The sequence below is a fragment of the Salmo salar genome, chromosome ssa04 (assembly GCF_905237065.1).
Source record: "Salmo salar chromosome ssa04, Ssal_v3.1, whole genome shotgun sequence".
Lineage (NCBI taxonomy): Eukaryota > Metazoa > Chordata > Actinopteri > Salmoniformes > Salmonidae > Salmo > Salmo salar.
Window position 1 is genome coordinate 7,447,814 of NC_059445.1, and position 18,151 is coordinate 7,465,964.

The 18,151-nt window shown below is 47.0% G+C and overlaps 1 protein-coding gene across 1 annotated transcript in view; it reads right to left on the reverse strand.

Annotated features, from left to right (window-relative positions):
* LOC106602244 (uncharacterized) overlaps positions 1-585 on the reverse strand; it is a 60,762-nt gene extending 60,177 nt beyond the window's left edge. Inside the window, exon 1 of the mRNA XM_045717612.1 lies at positions 291-585. Coding sequence (XP_045573568.1) covers positions 291-585 — 295 coding nt within the window. The remainder of the gene's footprint in view (positions 1-290) is intronic.
* Between the last annotated feature and the right edge of the window lie 17,566 nt (positions 586-18,151).

Sequence of the window (18,151 nt, forward strand, 5' to 3'; positions counted from 1 at the left end):
CGCATGAGGGTGACTCGTAAGACGCTTCAGGCAGTCACGTCTGCTAGCAAGGCAGAGGTCCCAAGTTCGAACCAATGAATAAGTGGCACTTGCTAAGTATGCAGCGTGACGTACTTTTCACTTGTTTGTGTGTCTGTCTGTCTGTCTGTCTGTCTGTCTGTCTGTCTGTCTGTCTGTCTGTCTGTCTGTCTGTCTGTCTGTCTGTCTGTCTGTCTGTCTGTCTGTCTGTCTGTCTGTCTGTCTGTCTGTCTGTCTGTCTGTCTGTCTGTCTGTCTGTCTGTCTGTGTTACCTGAGTTCTGGTCTCCTGGTCCATTATTAGGAGCAGTGTCTGCTGTCTCTTCTCTCTTGGTGCTGGTCTCACCGTCTCTCAGGGTGTCTGCACTGACGTAGATATCCACAATCATTTCCTCCATCTCACCTCTGTCAAATCTCTTGGTCATATCTGGCTCAGCATAGATGGCTTCAGACATCTCCAACAATGTTTTCTTCTTGGGCATATCTGGTTCAGCATAGATGGCATCAGACATCTCCAACAATGTTTTCTTCGTGGTCATATCTGGCTCAGCATAGATGGCCTTAGACATCTCCAACAATGTTTGATGCTTTCTTTCTATGTAGGTCTTCTATATGTTAATTCTAGGTTCTAGTGATATCACTGCCTCTATCTCTCTGTGTCTGTTTGTCTCTATGTCTCCCTTCATCTCTCTCTGTGTCATCTGTGTCTCTGTCTGTGTGACTTACTGCTGTAGCTGTTAACCATAGGGAAGTTTCAAAAGCAGAAAGTTGAGCAACAAATTACATGGGTAGTTGTGGCTGCGGCATCTTCTCATTTTTTACATTTTTATCTGACTTCTGAGTAGTGTGTGTGCACTTATCAGGAGTCTAATGGTGTCTCTCCTCAGCCAGGTTGTTGTAACTGGTCTGTAGCTGGTCTCACTCTTCAGTAAGGTTTCTGTAACTTGTCTTTGGTTGGCCTCTCTCTTTTAGTCAGGTTGGTGTAGCTGGTCTGTAGCTGGTCTCTCTTTTCAGTCATGTTGTTGTAACTGGTCTGTAGCTGGTCTCTCTGCAGTTGTGTTAGTCTTGTAAACATAAAAACTCCTTCACAAGTTGTTCCTTTTATCCTCAGAGTATAAATACATAGTTACTAGCTAAAACATCATGTAAGTAGTAACAATCTCTTACAACTAGGGGATAAGCAATGCACATATGGCACAAATAATAAACTTACAGTGGACAGACAGGCCAATGATCCCAGCAGTGGAGGCTCCTCAGAGGAGGAAGGGGAGGACCATCCAAAGAATTTTATAAAAATAAAAATAGTGAAACATTAATACAGTTATCCTCTTTAGATAAAACTATTCTAAATATTAATGCAATTTGAGGTCTACAGTAGCTTAAACAGCACTCTGTAGGATAGCACCATGGTGTAACCGGAGGACAGATAGTTTACCTCCTCCTCTGGGTACATTGATGTCAATACAAAACGTAGGAGGCTCATGGTTCTCACACCCTTCCATAGACTTACAGAGTAATTATGACAACTTCCAGAGGATGTCCTCCAACCTATCAGAGTTCTTGCAGCATGAACTGATATTTTGTCCACCTAATCAAAGGATCAGAGAATAAATCTAGTACTTACAGCATAAGCTAAAGCTAGCTAGCACTGCAGAGCATAACATGTGGTGAGTAGGTGACTCAAAGAGAGTGAAAGACAATAGTTAAACAGTTTAGAACAAATTCAATTCTTTAAAAATGAAGGAGAATCAAGAGACAGAGAGAGCTAGCTATATTTTGTTGTATTTTTTTCCACTTTCACTTAGCTAGCAAATGCAGCTAGTTAGTTTAACCTACTCAAACACCCGACTAAAATAGAGAGGGATAATATGTTAGCTAGCTGGCTATGTCTATCCAACACTGGAACTCTTCCAAGTCAAGGTAAGCTTTTGGTTTTATAAATGTATTGCCACCGGGCCCGCTGGTGTAACTGATCAACTGCTTGCCCACTGTACACCGTACTGCATGATTGTAGTGGGTTTACTAACGCATTAGTTCTAGTAGCTATGTTGACTAGCTATGAAATTAGAAGAAATGGTGACAACAATGTAGGCTGTCTGTAGTGGTTAGTGGTTATTTTATCTTTATTTAACTTGTCAAGGCAGTTAATCACAAATTCTTATTTTGAATGACAGCCTAGGAACAGTGGCAGGGGCAGAACAAAATATTTTTACCTTGTCAGCTCGGGGATTCGATTTTGCAACCTTTTGGTTACAAGTCCAAGACTCTAACCACTAGGCTAGAGCGTAGAGCGTTTGGATTATTATATGTTTTGGCTTGGAAAGGTTTTTGACCTGGTCACAGACAGCTGATGTAGTGTGCACTGAAGTCCACAAGCGAACGGAAAAGGTGAGAGGAGGAGGGTGCATAAATGCAAGAAGGAATTATACAACAATCAAAGCGATCATGCTGTGAACGAACAAGGATAAACATATCTAATTGTGTCTAATAGTGACTCTTGTTTGCAACTCTTGTTTGCAGCTGTGGGACTCGACCAGCTGGATACAGGCAAGAGCGTGCAAGGCGGTAATAAAAGTGTCACTGTCTGTCGCACTACAAGTCCTGCCTCTCGCAGGTAGCCTAGCAGTTAGAGCATTGGGCCAGTATCTGAAAGGTTGCTGGTTCGAATAGCTGAGTTGACAAGGTGAAAAACCTGTCGATGTGTCCTTGAGCAAGGTACTTAACCCTAATTTGCTCCGGGGCACACCCTGTAGTTAGGCCGTCATAGGAAATAAGAATTTTTTCTTAACTAACTTGCCTAGTTAAGTAATATAAATATAATCCCATCTCCTCGTTGTTTTTTTAGGAGCATATACCCACCTGGGTGATTGAAAGCATAACTGAGGTCTACCCTCCAGGCCAGTTGGTGGTGGTGGTAATGCACCTTAAAGTTGGTTGCCAATTGCCTATATAAAGTCCACAGAAAAAGAAGAACAGTGAAGAGGAGAGATCACTAGAAATAAACTACATTTCCCATTTTATCTGTGGACTAATAGTCGGAGTAGCGAACACACGATTTTGTGTGACTCAAAATGGGCCAAAATTCTACAAAGATCCAGAAAAAAAAGGACCTTGTCCATTTCAGGTATTATATTTAGCAAAAGCAAGCTAGCTAAATGTCCATGAATATTTAATGTATTTCGACCTGTCCCCTGTCATGACGTTGGCCTGTGGGTAAGGTTTATGACCCCCCCATAAATACCTTTCTCCCTTCCCCTCTCTTTCTGACCCTACTGAAGGACTGTTGAATAGCATTTGTTAAATATAGAGAGTCTGGGAACATCAAACAAATGGAGAAAAGGAACCATATTTTGGTAATATACCAGTTGGAAATATGCTTTGTAACTTAATGAGTATGGATGTCAGTTCGGTTTTTATCTGAAACATTATGACTGATGACAGGACGACATAAACTGTACCTGGGAAAGTATACACCCTCTAGTTATCAGAGTCACATGAAATTGTTATGCAATTGAAATGTTTGATATTGAAATTGTTTGTTAGGAGATTAAATGTAATTTTAGCTTCCAATTGAGAGAATTGGGTTTTCATAAGGAAAGTGCCCTGCTTGATCAGTGGCCCGCCCCTGTGAAGAGACAGGGGTTATAAACGATGAAACACACCCTCCTCCCCTCGCCACTATATAAGACAATGACCAATGTTCTCCAGAGTTCCACTACGTGAGGTCTGCAGCCTCTGCGTTACAAGGACACACATGTCAAGTACAGAACTAAGCCAATGTCGGCGTGAGCTTTGGTTGTGAATGGTATGAACTTTGAACTTATTCACTACAGAAGTGATACTTCCTAGCCGTTGAGTTAGCAGCGGCCGCAGTAGACGTGGGCTAGGAAAGGACGGACGACGGATCCAGTCTACCACAGATGAAGATACCACCACGTATCCAATTTACCACCAGAGACATTCTTCCGAGGACCGGAAGATCTGTTGGCCAACCCGGCCAGCATCTACGACCAATCTACCGAAGCGCAGCTCAGAGTAAATATTTATTGCATTTTCCTTTTCCAAATGGGCGGTAATTTAGAATGCATAAGATTCTGTATTTACGATAGCATAGCTGCTGTTTCTTTGTTCTTAAGTCTTCCCGCTCTTTCATTCAAGCCCAACCCCCTGTCACGATTCCTACCGACGGTGGCGCCCCCTCCTGCTCGGGTGGCGCTCGGCGGTCGTCGTCACCGGCCTATTAGCTACCACCGATTCCCTTTTTGTTTTTCCCTTTTTTATGATTTCTCACCTGCCCTGAGTTAGTCAAATAAGAGGGCTATTTAGTTCAGCTGACCCGCTCCCTATTGTGCGGGATTGTCTTTCTGTGTCGACTGCGTTTTGTTCGACTGTGCTTGTCGATTGTATTTTCCCTGTTGTTGCTTCCTGCGCTTCTTTCCGCCACACAACAGACAAGCCGTTACAGAATCCCGCGCCACAAAGAGCATGGAATCAGCGGGAGCAGCGGGCACTCCACTACCCTCGATGGAGGAACGTGTCCTGCATAATACATCGGTCCTGCATCGCATCGGATCCGCCATGGACCAGATGATGGAGAGGATGGACCGATGGGAGAGGAGTGGTATCCTCTCTCCACCTACACCCCCCCGATACAACCATCTCCTCCTCCTACGACGTCTGGCTCTGGCGCGCTTCGCCTGGCACTCCCGAGGGAGTACGATGGGACGGCGGCTGGGTGCAAGGGGTTTCTTCTCCAGTTAGAGTTGTACCTGGCCACCGTGAGACCTGCTCCTACAGGAGAGGAGAGCGTGAGTGCCCTCGTTTCCTGCCTGACGGGCCGAGCTCTGGAGTGGGCTAATGCGGTCTGGAACGCTCCAGACTCGGCGAGGGACCACTACCCAGAGTTCACCCGCCGCTTGGAACGGCTGTTCCACCTCAGGCAGGAGACGAGGAGCGCTCAAGACTTCGCGCTGGAGTTTAGGACCTTGGCTGCTGGAGCGGGGTGGAATGACAGGGCCCTCATAGACCACTACCGGTGTAGTCTCCGGGCGGACGTCCGCAGGGAGCTGGCCTGTAGGGACACCAATCTATCCCTGGACGAACTCATTGATATGTCCATACGGTTGGACAATTTGCTGGCTGCCCGCGGGCGTTCGGAGAGGGTCCTGCCCGTTCCACCCCCGTGCACCCCCGCCCCTACCCCTATGGAGGTAAGGGGGGCCGTGCCAAGGGGCACCGGAGGAGGTGGCTCCTCCTGCACCAGCTGTGGTCGGAGAGGACACACGGCCGACCGGTGCTGGAGGAGCCAGTCTGGGAGTCGTGAAGGCAGGCAGAACACTTCTCGGTCACCTCAGATGAGTCAGCACCAGATTCGCCCAGAACCCCCTGTTGGTCATGTGTTTTTGCCTGTTTCATTTTCTCAATTTTTTCCCTCTTCCCAGCATAGGGCGCTAGTCGATTCAGGCGCAGCTGGGAACTTTATGGACCGTGGACTTGCCATTAAGCTGGGCATTCCACGGGTGCCGATAGATTCCCCCTTCCCCGTGCACTCCTTAGATAGCCGACCATTAGGGTCAGGGCTAGTCAGGGAGTCTACGGTCACCTGCGTTTCCGGTGGTGCTGGGGGTCTCCTGGCTGGCTGGTCACAATCCCCTCATTTCATGGAAACAGGGGGTTCTCCAGGGGTGGTCGGAGGAGTGTTCAGGGAGGTGTCTAGGAGTTTCCATAGGTGCCACGTCGGTGGAGAGTCCAGACCAGGTGTCCACCGTGCGCATTCCCCCTGAATACGCCGATTTGGCGATCGCTTTTTGTAAAAAGAGAGCGACTAAATTACCACCTCATTGACAAGGGGATTGTGCGATAGATCTCCAGGTTAACGCTGCGCTTCCCAGGAGTCACGTGTACCCCTTGTCACAAGAGGAGACGGCGGCTATGGAGACATACGTTACGGAATCCTTGGGACACGGGTACATTCGGCCCTCCATCTCACCCGCTTCCTCGAGTTTCTTTTTTGTGAAGAAAAAGGAGGGAGGTCTGCGTCCGTGCATTGATTATAGAGGTCTAAACGCGATCACGGTGGGGTTTAGTTACCCACTACCTCTTATCGCTACGGCGGTGGAATCATTTCACGGAGCACAGTTCTTCACAAAATTGGATCTCAGGAGCGCGTATAACCTGGTGCGTATCAAGAAGGGAGATGAGTGGAAAACCGCCTTTAGTACCACATCAGGCCATTATGAGTACCTCGTCATGCCGTATGGGTTGAAAAATGCTCCAGCCGTCTTTCAATCCTTTGTTGACGAGATTCTCAGGGACCTGCACGGGCAGGGCGTGATTGTCTATATCGATGACATTCTGATATATTCCGCCACCCGCTCCGCGCATGTGTCTTTGGTGCGCAAGGTGCTTGGTAGACTGCTGGAGCATGACCTATACGTTAAGGCTGAGAAGTGTGAGTTTTTCAAACGAGCCGTCTCCTTTCTGGGTTATCGCATTTCCACCACGGGGGTGGTGATGGAGTGTGACCGCGTTAAGGCTGTGCGTAATTGGCCGACTCCAACCACGGTGAAGGAAGTGCAGCGGTTCTTGGGCTTTGCCAACGACTACCGGAGGTTTATCCGGGGGTTTGGCCAGGTAGCGGCTCCCATTACCTCACTGCTGAAGGGGGGGCCGGCGCGTTTGAGATGGTCGACGGAGGCGGACGGAGCCTTCAAGAAGTTGAAGACACTGTTCACCGACGCGCCCGTGTTGGCGCACCCGGACCCATCTTTAGCGTTCCTAGTAGAGGTGGACGCATCCGAGGCTGGGGTGGGTGCCGTGCTATCACAGCGCTCGGGTACGCCACCGAAACTCCGCCCCTGCGCTTTCTTCTCAGGGAAGCTCAGTTCGGCGGAGCGTAACTACGATGTGGGGGACAGGGAGTTGCTAGAGGTAGTCAGAGCCTTGAGGGTGTGGCGACAGTGGCTTGAGGGGGCTAAGCACCCCTTTCTCATCTGGACCAACCACCGAAACCTGGAGTACATCCGGGCAGCGAGGAGACTGAATCCACGTCAGGCAAGGTGGGCCATGTTCTTCGCCCGGTTTAGGTTTACCATCTCATATAGACCGGGTTCCCTTAATACTAAAGCCGACGCGCTGTCCCGTCTGTATGACACGGATGACCGACCCATCGATCCAACTCCCATCATTCCAGCGTCTAGGCTGGTGGCACCAGTGGTGTGGGAGGTGGACGTGGACATTGAGCGGGCACTGGTGTTGGAACCTGCGCCTGCGCAGGTGCCCGTGGGGCGCATGTATGTGCCGCTCGATGTTCGCGATCGGTTGATTCGGTGCGGCGGGTCATCCTGGTGTAGAGAAGACAGTGCGGAGTCTAAGGGGGAAGTATTGGTGGCCCACCTTGGCTAAGGACGTGAGGTCATATGTCTCTTCCTGTTCAGTGTGTGCCCAGAGTAAGGCTCCTAGGCATTTACCGAGAGGGAAGTTACAGCCCCTCCCCGTTCCGCAATGGCCATGGTCGCACCTGTCTATCGACTTCCTGACAGATCTTCCCCCCTCTCAGGGGAACACTGCGATTCTGGTGGTTGTGGATCGGTTTTCTAAGTCCTGCCGTCTCCTCCCCTTGCCAGGTCTCCCTACGGCCCTGCAGACTGCGGAGGCCCTATTTACCCACGTCTGGACAAAATCAACATGCGCGTGATGGCGTTCCGGTGTAGTCAGCATGTTAAAGTATACAAGACAATTTTACTGGTTCAGGAGAGTATCTCTGCTGTGTGTCAGTGTCTGAAACAAACAGCTTTTGACCCGGTTGAAGGTGGAGGTTACCCCCAGCAAACTTTGAAGTAACAAATATCAAAGGAAGACAAACATAAACATGTTCTGTCTGGTTACACAGTAACATGCCCTGCCTGGTTATACAGTAACATGTTCTGTCTGGTTATGCAGTAACATGTCCTGTCTGGTTATACAGTAACATGTCCTGTCTGGTTATACTGTAACATGTCCTGGCTGGTTAAACAGTAACATGTCCTGGCTGGTTATACAGTAACATGTCCTGGCTGGTTATACAGTAACATGTCCTGTCTGGTTATACAGTAACAAGTCCTGGCTGGTTAAACAGTAACATGTCCTGGCTGGTTATACAGTAACATGTCCTGGCTGGTTATACAGTAACATGTCCTGGCTGGTTATACAGTAACATGTCCTGGCTGGTTATACAGTAACATGCCCTGTCTGGTTATACAGTAACATGTTCTGGCTGGTTATACAGTAACATGCCCTGGCTGGTTATACAGAACATTTTCTGGCTGGTTATACAGTAACACGTCCTGGTTGGTTATGCAGAACATGTTCTGGCTGGTTATACAGTAACATGTCCTAGCTGGTTATGCAGTAACATGTCCTGGCTGGTTATGCAGTAGCATGTCCTGGCTGGTTATACTGTAACATGTCCTGGCTGGTTATGCAGTAACATGTCCTGGCTGGTTATACAGTAACATGTCCTGGCTGGTTAAACAGTAACATGTCCTGGCTGGTTATACAGTAACATGTCCTGTCTGGTTATACAGTAACAAGTCCTGGCTGGTTATACAGTAACAAGTCCTGGCTGGTTATACAGTAACATGTCCTAGCTGGTTATACAGTAACATGTCCTGTCTGGTTATACAGTAACATGCTCTGTCTGGTTATACAGTAACATGTTCTGGCTGGTTATACAGTAACATGCCCTGGCTGGTTATACAGAACATTTTCTGGCTGGTTATACAGTAACACGTCCTGGTTGGTTATGCAGTACATGTTCTGGCTGGTTATACAGTAACATGTCCTGGCTGGTTATGCAGTAACATGTCCTGGCTGGTTATGCAGTAGCATGTCCTGGCTGGTTATACTGTAACATGTCCTGGCTGGTTATGCAGTAACATGTCCTGGCTGGTTATACAGTAACATGTCCTAGCTGGTTATACAGTAACATGTCCTGGCTGGTTAAACAGTAACATGTCCTGGCTGGTTATACAGTAACATGTCCTGGCTGGTTATACAGTAACATGTCCTGTCTGGTTATACAGTAACAAGTCCTGGCTGGTTATACAGTAACATGTCCTGGCTGGTTATACAGTAACATCTCCTGTCTGGTTATACAGTAACATGTTCTGGCTGGTTATACAGTAACATGCCCTGGCTGGTTACACAGAACATTTTCTGGCTGGTTATACAGTAACATGTCCTGGTTGGTTATACAGAACATGTTCTGGCTGGTTATACAGAACATGTTCTGGCTGGTTATACAGCAACATGTCCTAGCTGGTTATACAGTAACATGTCTTGTCTGGTTATACAGTAACATGTTCTGGCTGGTTATACAGTAACCAGCCCTGGCTGGTTATACAGTAACATGCCCTGGCTGGTTTTACAGAACATGTTCTGCTGGTTATACAGTAACATATCCTGGTTGGTTATGCAGAACATGTTCTGGCTGGTTATACAGTAACATGTCCTAGCTGGTTATACAGTAACATGTCCTAGCTGGTTATACAGTAACATGTCCTAGCTGGTTATACAGTAACATGCCCTGGCTGGTTATACAGTAAAATGTTCTGGCTGGTTATACAGTAACATGTCCTAGCTGGTTATACAGTAACATGCCCTGGCTGGTTATACAGTAAAATGTCCTGGCTGGTTATACAGTAACATGCCCTGGCTGGTTATACAGTAAAATGTTCTGGCTGGTTATACAGTAACATGCCCTGGCTGGTTATACAGAACATGTTCTGGCTGGTTATACAGTAACATGCCCTGGCTGGTTATACAGAACATGTTCTGGCTGGTTATACAGTAACATGCCCTGGCTGGTTATACAGAACATGTCCTGGCTGGTTATACAGTAACATGCCCTGGCTGGTTATACAGAACATGTTCTGGCTGGTTATACAGTAACAAGTCCTGGCTGGTTATACAGTAACATGTCCTGGCTGGTTATACAGTAACCAGCCCTGGCTGGTTATACAGAACATGTCCTGGCTGGTTATACAGTAACATGTCCTAGCTGGTTATGCAGTAACGTCCTGGCTGGTTATACAGAACATGTTCTGGCTGGTTATACATTAACATGTCCTAGCTGGTTATGCAGTAGCATGTCCTGGCTGGTTATACAGTAAGATGTCCTAGCTGGTTATGCAGTAACATGTCCTGGCTGGTTATACAGTAACATGTCCTGGCTGGTTATGCAGTAACATGTCCTGGCTGGTTATACAGTGACATGTCCTGGCTGGTTATGCAGTGACATGTCCTGGCTGGTTATACAGTAACATGCCCTGGCTGGTTATACAGTAACATGTCCTGACTGGTTATGACGGACCTGGCATCCTTTCACTCCCTCCTCTCTACATTCTCCTCTTCTGTCTCTGCTGCTAAAGCCACTTTCTACCACTCTAAATTCCAAGCATCTGCCTCTAACCCTAGGAAGCTCTTTGCTACCTTCTCCTCCCTCCTGAATCCTCCTCACCCTCCCCCCTCCTCCCTCTCTGCGGATGACTTCGTCAACCATTTTGAAAAGAAGGTTGACGATATCCGATCCTCGTCTGCTAAGTCAAACGACACCGCTGGTCCTGCTCACACTGCCCTACCCTGTGCTTTGACCTCTTTCTCCCCTCTCTCTCCAGATGAAATCTCGCGTCTTGTGACGGCCGGCCGCCCAACAACCTGCCCACTTGACCCTATCCCCTCCTCTCTTCTCCAGACCATTTCCGGAGACCTTCTCCCCTTCCTCACCTCGCTCATCAACTCATCCTTGACCGCTGGCTACGTCCCTTCCGTCTTCAAGAGAGCGAGAGTTGCACCCCTTCTGAAAAAAACCTACACTCGATCCCTCCGATGTCAACAACTACAGACCAGTATCCCTTCTTTCTTTTCTCTCCAAAACTCTTGAACGTGCCATCCTTGGCCAGCTCTCCTGCTATCTCTCTCAGAATGACCTTCTTGATCCTAATCAGTCAGGTTTCAAGACTGGGCATTCAACTGAGACTGCTCTTCTCTGTGTCACGGAGGCTCTCCGCACTGCTAAAGCTAACTCTCTCTCCTCTGCTCTCATCCTTCTAGACCTATCTGCTGCCTTTGATACTGTGAACCATCAGATCCTCCTCTCCACCCTCTCCGAGTTGGGCATCTCCGGCGCGGCCCACGCTTGGATTGCGTCCTACCTGACAGGTCGCTCCTCCGCACCATGTGCTCTCACCACTGGTGTCCCCCAGGGCTCTGTTCTAGGCCCTCTCCTATTCTCGCTATACACCAAGTCACTTGGCTCTGTCATATCCTCACATGGTCTCTCCTATCATTGCTATGCAGACGACACACAATTAATCTTCTCCTTTCCCCCTTCTGATAACCAGGCGGCGAATCGCATCTCTGCATGTCTGTCAGACATATCAGTGTGGATGACGGATCACCAGCTCAAGCTGAACCTCGGCAAGACGGAGCTGCTCTTCCTCCCAGGGAAGGACTGCCCGTTCCATGATTTCGCCATCACGGTTGACAACTCCCTTGTGTCCTCCTCCCAGAGTGCTAAGAACCTTGGCGTGATCCTGGACAACACCCTGTCGTTCTCCACTAACATCAAGGCGGTGACCCGATCCTGTAGGTTCATGCTCTACAACATTCGCAGAGTACGACCCTGCCTCACACAGGAAGCGGCGCAGGTCCTAATCCAGGCACTTGTCATCTCCCGTCTGGATTACTGCAACTCGCTGTTGGCTGGGCTCCCTGCCTGTGCCATTAAACCCCTACAACTCATCCAGAACGCCGCAGCCCGTCTGGTGTTCAACCTTCCCAAGTTCTCTCACGTCACCCCGCTCCTCCGCTCTCTCCACTGGCTTCCAGTTGAAGCTCGCATCCGCTACAAGACCATGGTGATTGCCTACGGAGCTGTGAAGGGAACGGCACCTCCATACCTTCAGGCTCTGATCAGGCCCTACACCCAAACAAGGGCACTGCGTTCATCCACCTTTGGCCTGCTGGCCCCCTACCTCTGAGGAAGCACAGTTCCCGCTCAGCCCAGTCAAAACTGTTCGCTGCTCTGGCACCCCAATGGTGGAACAAGCTCCCTCACGACGCCAGGACAGCGGAGTCAATCACCACCTTCCGGAGACACCTGAAACCCCACCTCTTTAAGGAATACCTAGGATAGGATAAAGTAATCCTTCTAACCCCCCCCCCCCTTAAAAGATTTAGATGCACTATTGTAAAGTGGTTGTTCCACTGGATATCATAAGGTGAATGCACCAATTTGTAAGTCGCTCTGGATAAGAGCGTCTGCAAAATGACTTAAATGTAAATGTATATGTAATGTAAATGGTTATACAGTAACATGTCCTGGCTGGTTATACAGTAACATGTCCTGTCTGGTTATACAGTAACATGTCCTGGCTGGTTATGCAGTAGCATGCCCTGGCTGGTTATACAGTAACATGTCCTGACTGGTTGTACAGTAACATGCTGGTTATAGTTGCGTCACTTTCTTCTTCTTCTATTTCCCTTGTTATCTGATTCCTGAGTAACTTCCTGGTCTTCTGGGGGAAGTTCCACCCACATACACCCGGCTCACACATCCTCTTATGTGGTCTCTTACTAATCTATTGGCAATTGACCAATTACTAAATGCATCTTACAGACTCCTATTTGTGTCATCCCAAGCCTTCAAACGGAGGTCACATTATGGCTTGCACCGTGGCCATGTAGGGGCCGTTTAGGGGCTATTTTTCTTTTACCTATGCTGTCTGTGTGTGACATCAGTGTGAGGAGTTATTCAGAAGTGTGTGTAGGATATTGATCTGCATCTTTCTCAGAGGTTTAAAAAGGGAACTTGACGTGAGTCCGTGTCAGTGTGGCAAGTGTGTCCTCTTACTACTGTTCTGCCCTCTGTCTATGTCCAACTACAGGTAACACTGTTTTAATGATCCAATCACATTCAATCAGGAAGCTGGGAAATCTCCTAGGACATTTTCCCTTCATTACTTAATATGTGCCTTAATTCTTCTTATTAATGAACTGTGTCTTTAGATCAGTATGGTTAAGGAATTATTCACACTACCAAGTTACCTCAACAGTTAACAATGTATTGTATTGAATGGGTGAGTAATTGAGGATTGTTTTGTTTCTTTTCTTTGTCAGGCTTGGGGAGAGGCCAAATTGTGTCCCAAATAGCACCCTGACCACTATTTAGTTCACTACTTTTGACCAAGGCCCATGGATCAGGTCAAATGTAGGGCAGGAGGAGGGCTGTACTTAATTAATATGGTCAGTGTGAAAACGATGATTGATATCAGACCAGAAGTATTGTTAGTAAGACTAGCTAAGCATTGGCACCAAGTGTAGAGTTTTCACATGTTTTTTCAGTTTAGGGGATAAGAGTCCTAAAGCAAAGCTAAAACATTTACATATTACCTAATGTTTTCTTTTTTCAATTAACCTAAGTTAAAATGTTAATGTGTTATAGTCTCTATGGCCACTAGACAGAACACAACACAACACAGAACACAGCATCCACACATTGTTCATTTTATAGAAGCAATACCATTTCATAGAAGTAATACTTAATAAATAAACTGTTTAGAGGGAAGAGGACAAAGCTGTCTCACTATCTCTCCTCTCTCTCTCCCTCTATCTCTTCCATCTTTCTCACCCCTCCCTTTTCTCCCCTCTCTCTCTCTCCTCTCTCTCTCCTCCCCTCTCTTCCCATCTCCCTCTCCTCCCTCTCTCTCCCTTCCCTCTCCTCTCTCTTTCCCCTCTCTCCATCTCCCCTCTCTCTCTCCTCCTCTTCCCTCTCTCCTCCTCTCCCCTCTCTCCCTTTCTATCTCCCTTTCCCCTCTCCTCTATCTTTCATCTCTCTCCACTGCTCTCCCATTTCTGTCTCAATATCTCCCCTCTCTATCTCTCTCCCCTCACTCCCTCTCCCTCTCTCTCCCCTCTCGCTCTTGCTCTCTCTCATCTCTCTCCTCCCCTCTCTCTCCTCCCTCTCTCCACTCTCTCTCTCCACTCTCTCTCCTCCCCTCTCTCCCCCTCTCTCCCTCTCTCTCCTCTTCCCCTCTCTCCCTCTCTCTTTCCCCTCTCCCCTCTCTTTCCCCTCTCTCTCCTCTCCTCTCTCTCTCCCTTCCCTTCCCTCTCTTTCCCCTCTCCTCTCCTCCTTCTTTCCCTCTTCCACCTCTCTCTCTCCCCTCTCTCTTTCACCTCTCTCCTCCCTCTCCCCTCTCTTCTCTCACTCCCTCTTTCTCTTTCTTTACCCTCTCTCCTCCCCTTTCTCCATCTCCCTCCTCCCCTCTCTCCTCCCTCTCCCTCCCCTCTTCCTTTCTCTTCCTCCCCTCCCCCTCTCCTCTCCCCTCTCTCCCCTCTCTTCTCTCTCTCCCTCTCTCTCTTTCTTTACCCTCTCTCCTCCCCTTTCTCCATCTCCCTCCTCCCCTCTCTCCTCCCTCTCCCTCCCCTCTTGCCTCTCTCTTCCTCCCCTCCCCCTCTCCTCTCCCCTCTCTCTTTCCCCTATCCCCTCTCTATCCTCCCCTCACTCCTCCACTCTTCCCTAACTCCCCTCTCGTTCCCCTCTCTCCATATTGCGACAGGTTTCCTTCAGGACAGGTTTTCCACTGTTTAGCTCTGTCAGAGAAATATACTATGTTACACGTATTGAACAACAAATTCTAACATTGTAATTAACTGTTGGCAAATCCTTGAGGGTGCACTCATGAGGTTAAATTCCGAAGCTAAACCCTTCTCCCGAAATATACACTTGTACACTCTCCCTCATTGATTTAAAGGAATATGATTGCACCAATCCAATGCATTTAAATGCATGACTGAACAAGGGCACACTTCTGGAGAATGAAGGGTAGAGAATGGGGACACAGCCCTAGTGACTGACTTGACTACTTACCACACTCAGAGAGCCTCTTCTCTAGCACCACCTTCTCATTGGTCAGAACACTGACCCTGTCACTAAACCTGTCCCTTTCTTTAGTCAGGGCAATGTAACACTCCTGTAACTGTTTTTTGTCAGTTTTCTCTTGGTCTCTCTCCTATTGCAGCTGGTTGCTCTCTGTCTAACTCGTCTCTTTCCCTCAGTAACTGGTTTCTGTTCGTCCGGCACTGGTCTCGCTGTACACAGAGCCATGATACAACTGGTATCTGTCTGTTCTTGCACCAGACCAGTGGTGTTGCAACAGCCCTATAAATGTTTTCTCTCTTCATTAGAGCGGGCTGAAAGAAAGAAAAGAGAAGTTCCTGGGATGTGTCCCAAATGACACTATTACTTATATGGTGAGCTGCTTTTGACCAAAGCCCTAAGTGCCATGGTCAAAAGTAGTGTACTTTAAAGAGGATAGAATGCTATTTGGGACACTGTTTTTTTAGTGTGTCAGCAATTTTGACAGACTGCTGGTCCCACAAGCTATGTAATGTATGTAAGTCTGAATTGTGACCCTTGGTTTGTGAGAACAGAACTATGGTGTGATAATGACATACATATCTGTACTATCGGCCCTGGTTAAAACTATACATGGAATAGGGTCCCAAATGACACCCTAGGTTCCCAAATCGAAAAGGTTCCCAAATGGCACCCTATCCCCTATTTAGTGCGCTACGTTTGACCAGTGCCCTAATGGGGTGTCATTTGGGACACAGTCTCACTCACAGAAAGCCAGTCTCAGGGAGATGTTGAGAGTGAATTGTAGAACATACAGCACTCCTAAACACACAGCAGCCAGCCTGTAGAGTCTTAGTCTTCTATCTGCAGAGAAACACACACACACACAAACATACATACACACGCAGACACACAGAAACACAGACACAGAAACACACACAGAAAAACAGACACAGAAACACATGTAGACACACACACCGTCATCCTACATGACTAATGATTGTTCTAAACAGAACACACGTCATCCTACATCACTAATGGTTATGATTAGAATTCTGAGAGCCAAACATTTCCATTGCACCATTGGTTTTCCCCCATCGAGGGTTGGCAGCAACAGTTTGCTCAAGCTTGTGGTCATCTCAAATCTGATAAACAGGAAGCTACTGCATGAATAAATTAGACAATATAGCTATAGCATGATTTACAGGGGCAATCAGTGATTACTATATCACATTTTGTTTAACTGTAATTTATAATTGCCTTCTGACTTTAGTTTAACAGTCTAACCCCATCAGGACCCAAAAAATAAGCTTGTTCTACCATGGAATTGTAAACAAACCCTGTGTAGCCTCAAATAGTTAAAACTATCATTTAGATCTCGTGGATGGTCGGTCCTTGCATTCATACTGTAGCTCTGTGTATGAATTTGAGAGTGGTAACATTTTTACAGCCCCGTCCCTCAGCTGTTTACCAAAAACAGTGGTGGGGTGTCCACTGTGTTGTTGTTGAAAAAGGCTATTTTGAATTAATCGTATTTAAATAGTTCCAATAACTAAACTAAAAAAATACATTGAATTGATACATTTTAGTGAACGTGACCCAGCAGGTTTTGAACCCCATGCTACGCACCAACTGAACCACACAGAAGATGTACACGTTTTTCCTATTATGTGGTATTAGTGTGTGTGTGTGTGCCTTTCTTTCCAATGTCTAGTTCAGAGTGCCATTCTAACAAAATATATAATTTGTCTTCAGAGTTCCTTAAACAGCAGTACCTACAAGAGGCCTTTTTCACACATCCAGTACTGTGGATATGAACACAGATAGTCCCACCATCCTCTGTAGCCTGATGACCAGTAAGGTACCACCACCACACACAGGTATGCAGGTTCATGCCTGCATACCTGCCTGCATCCGTGTCTGTGTGAGAGTGAAAAATAGATAATTCTTTGTACATGAGAGATGGGTCTTAGTCTTCACACTTGTTGCTCTGTTCCAGTTTTCTTCAGTAACTTTCTTTAATTCAATCACCTGTTTGTTGATGTAGTCGGCCATCTTAACTAACAGTACCGAATATCAATGATTACCCCAATCAATCAATTAGGTCTGTCTGACCTCTTTTTGTAATATATATGATATATATATATATATATATAAAACTTACTTTTACTTACAGTATTAACTTACTGTATGATTACCTTTCTAACTGACTCCTAATGGGAATATCTACTGTATGATTACCTTTCTAACTGACTCCTAATGGTAATATCTACTGTATGATTACCTTTCTAACTGACTCCTAATGGTAATATCTACTGTATGATTACCTTTCTAACTGGCTCCTAATGGTAATATCTACTGTATGATTCTAACTTGTTCTAACAGTGTCTCTGCTGCTGCAGTAGTTTATGTGTCGGGGGGCTAGGGTCAGTCTGTTATATCTGGAGTATTTCTCCTGTCTTATCCGGTGTCCTGTGTGAATTTAAGTATGCTCTCTCTAATTCTCTCTTTCTCTCTTTTCTTTCTTTCTCTCTCTCGGAGGACCTGAGCCCTAGGACCATGCCTCAGGACTACCTGACATGATGACTCCTTGCTGTCCCCAGTCCACCTGGCCATGCTGCTGCTCCAGTTTCAACTGTTCTGCCTGCGGCTATGGAACCCTGACCTGTTCACCGGACGTGCTACCTGTCCCAGACCTGCTGTTTTCAACTCTCTAGAGACAGCAGGAGCGGTATAGATACTCTCAATGATCGGCTATGAAAAGCCAACTGACATTTACTCTTGAGGTGCTGACTTGTTGCACCCTCAACAACTGTGATTATTATTATTTGACCATGCTGGTCATTTATGAACATTTGAACATCTTGACCATGTTCTGTTATAATCTCCACCCGGCACAGCCAGAAGAGGACTGGCCACCCCTCATAGCCTGGTTCCTCTCTAGGTTTCTTCCTGGGTGTTGGCCTTTCTAGGGAGTTTTTCCTAGCCACTGTGCTTCTACACCTGCATTGCTTGCTGTTTGGGGTCTTAGGCTGGGTTTCTGTACAGCACTTTGAGATATCAGCTGATGAAAGAAGGGCTATATAAATACATTTGATTTGAACTTCAGTGACTAGTAGTTGAGTAGTTACTCTGATGTGCATCTCCACCAGGTTCCTCTCTGTTGTCTGTCTGAGGTCCACTACAGTTGATAGAATGTTTTAAGAATCCAATCACCTTCAAGCAGGAAGTTGGTAGAC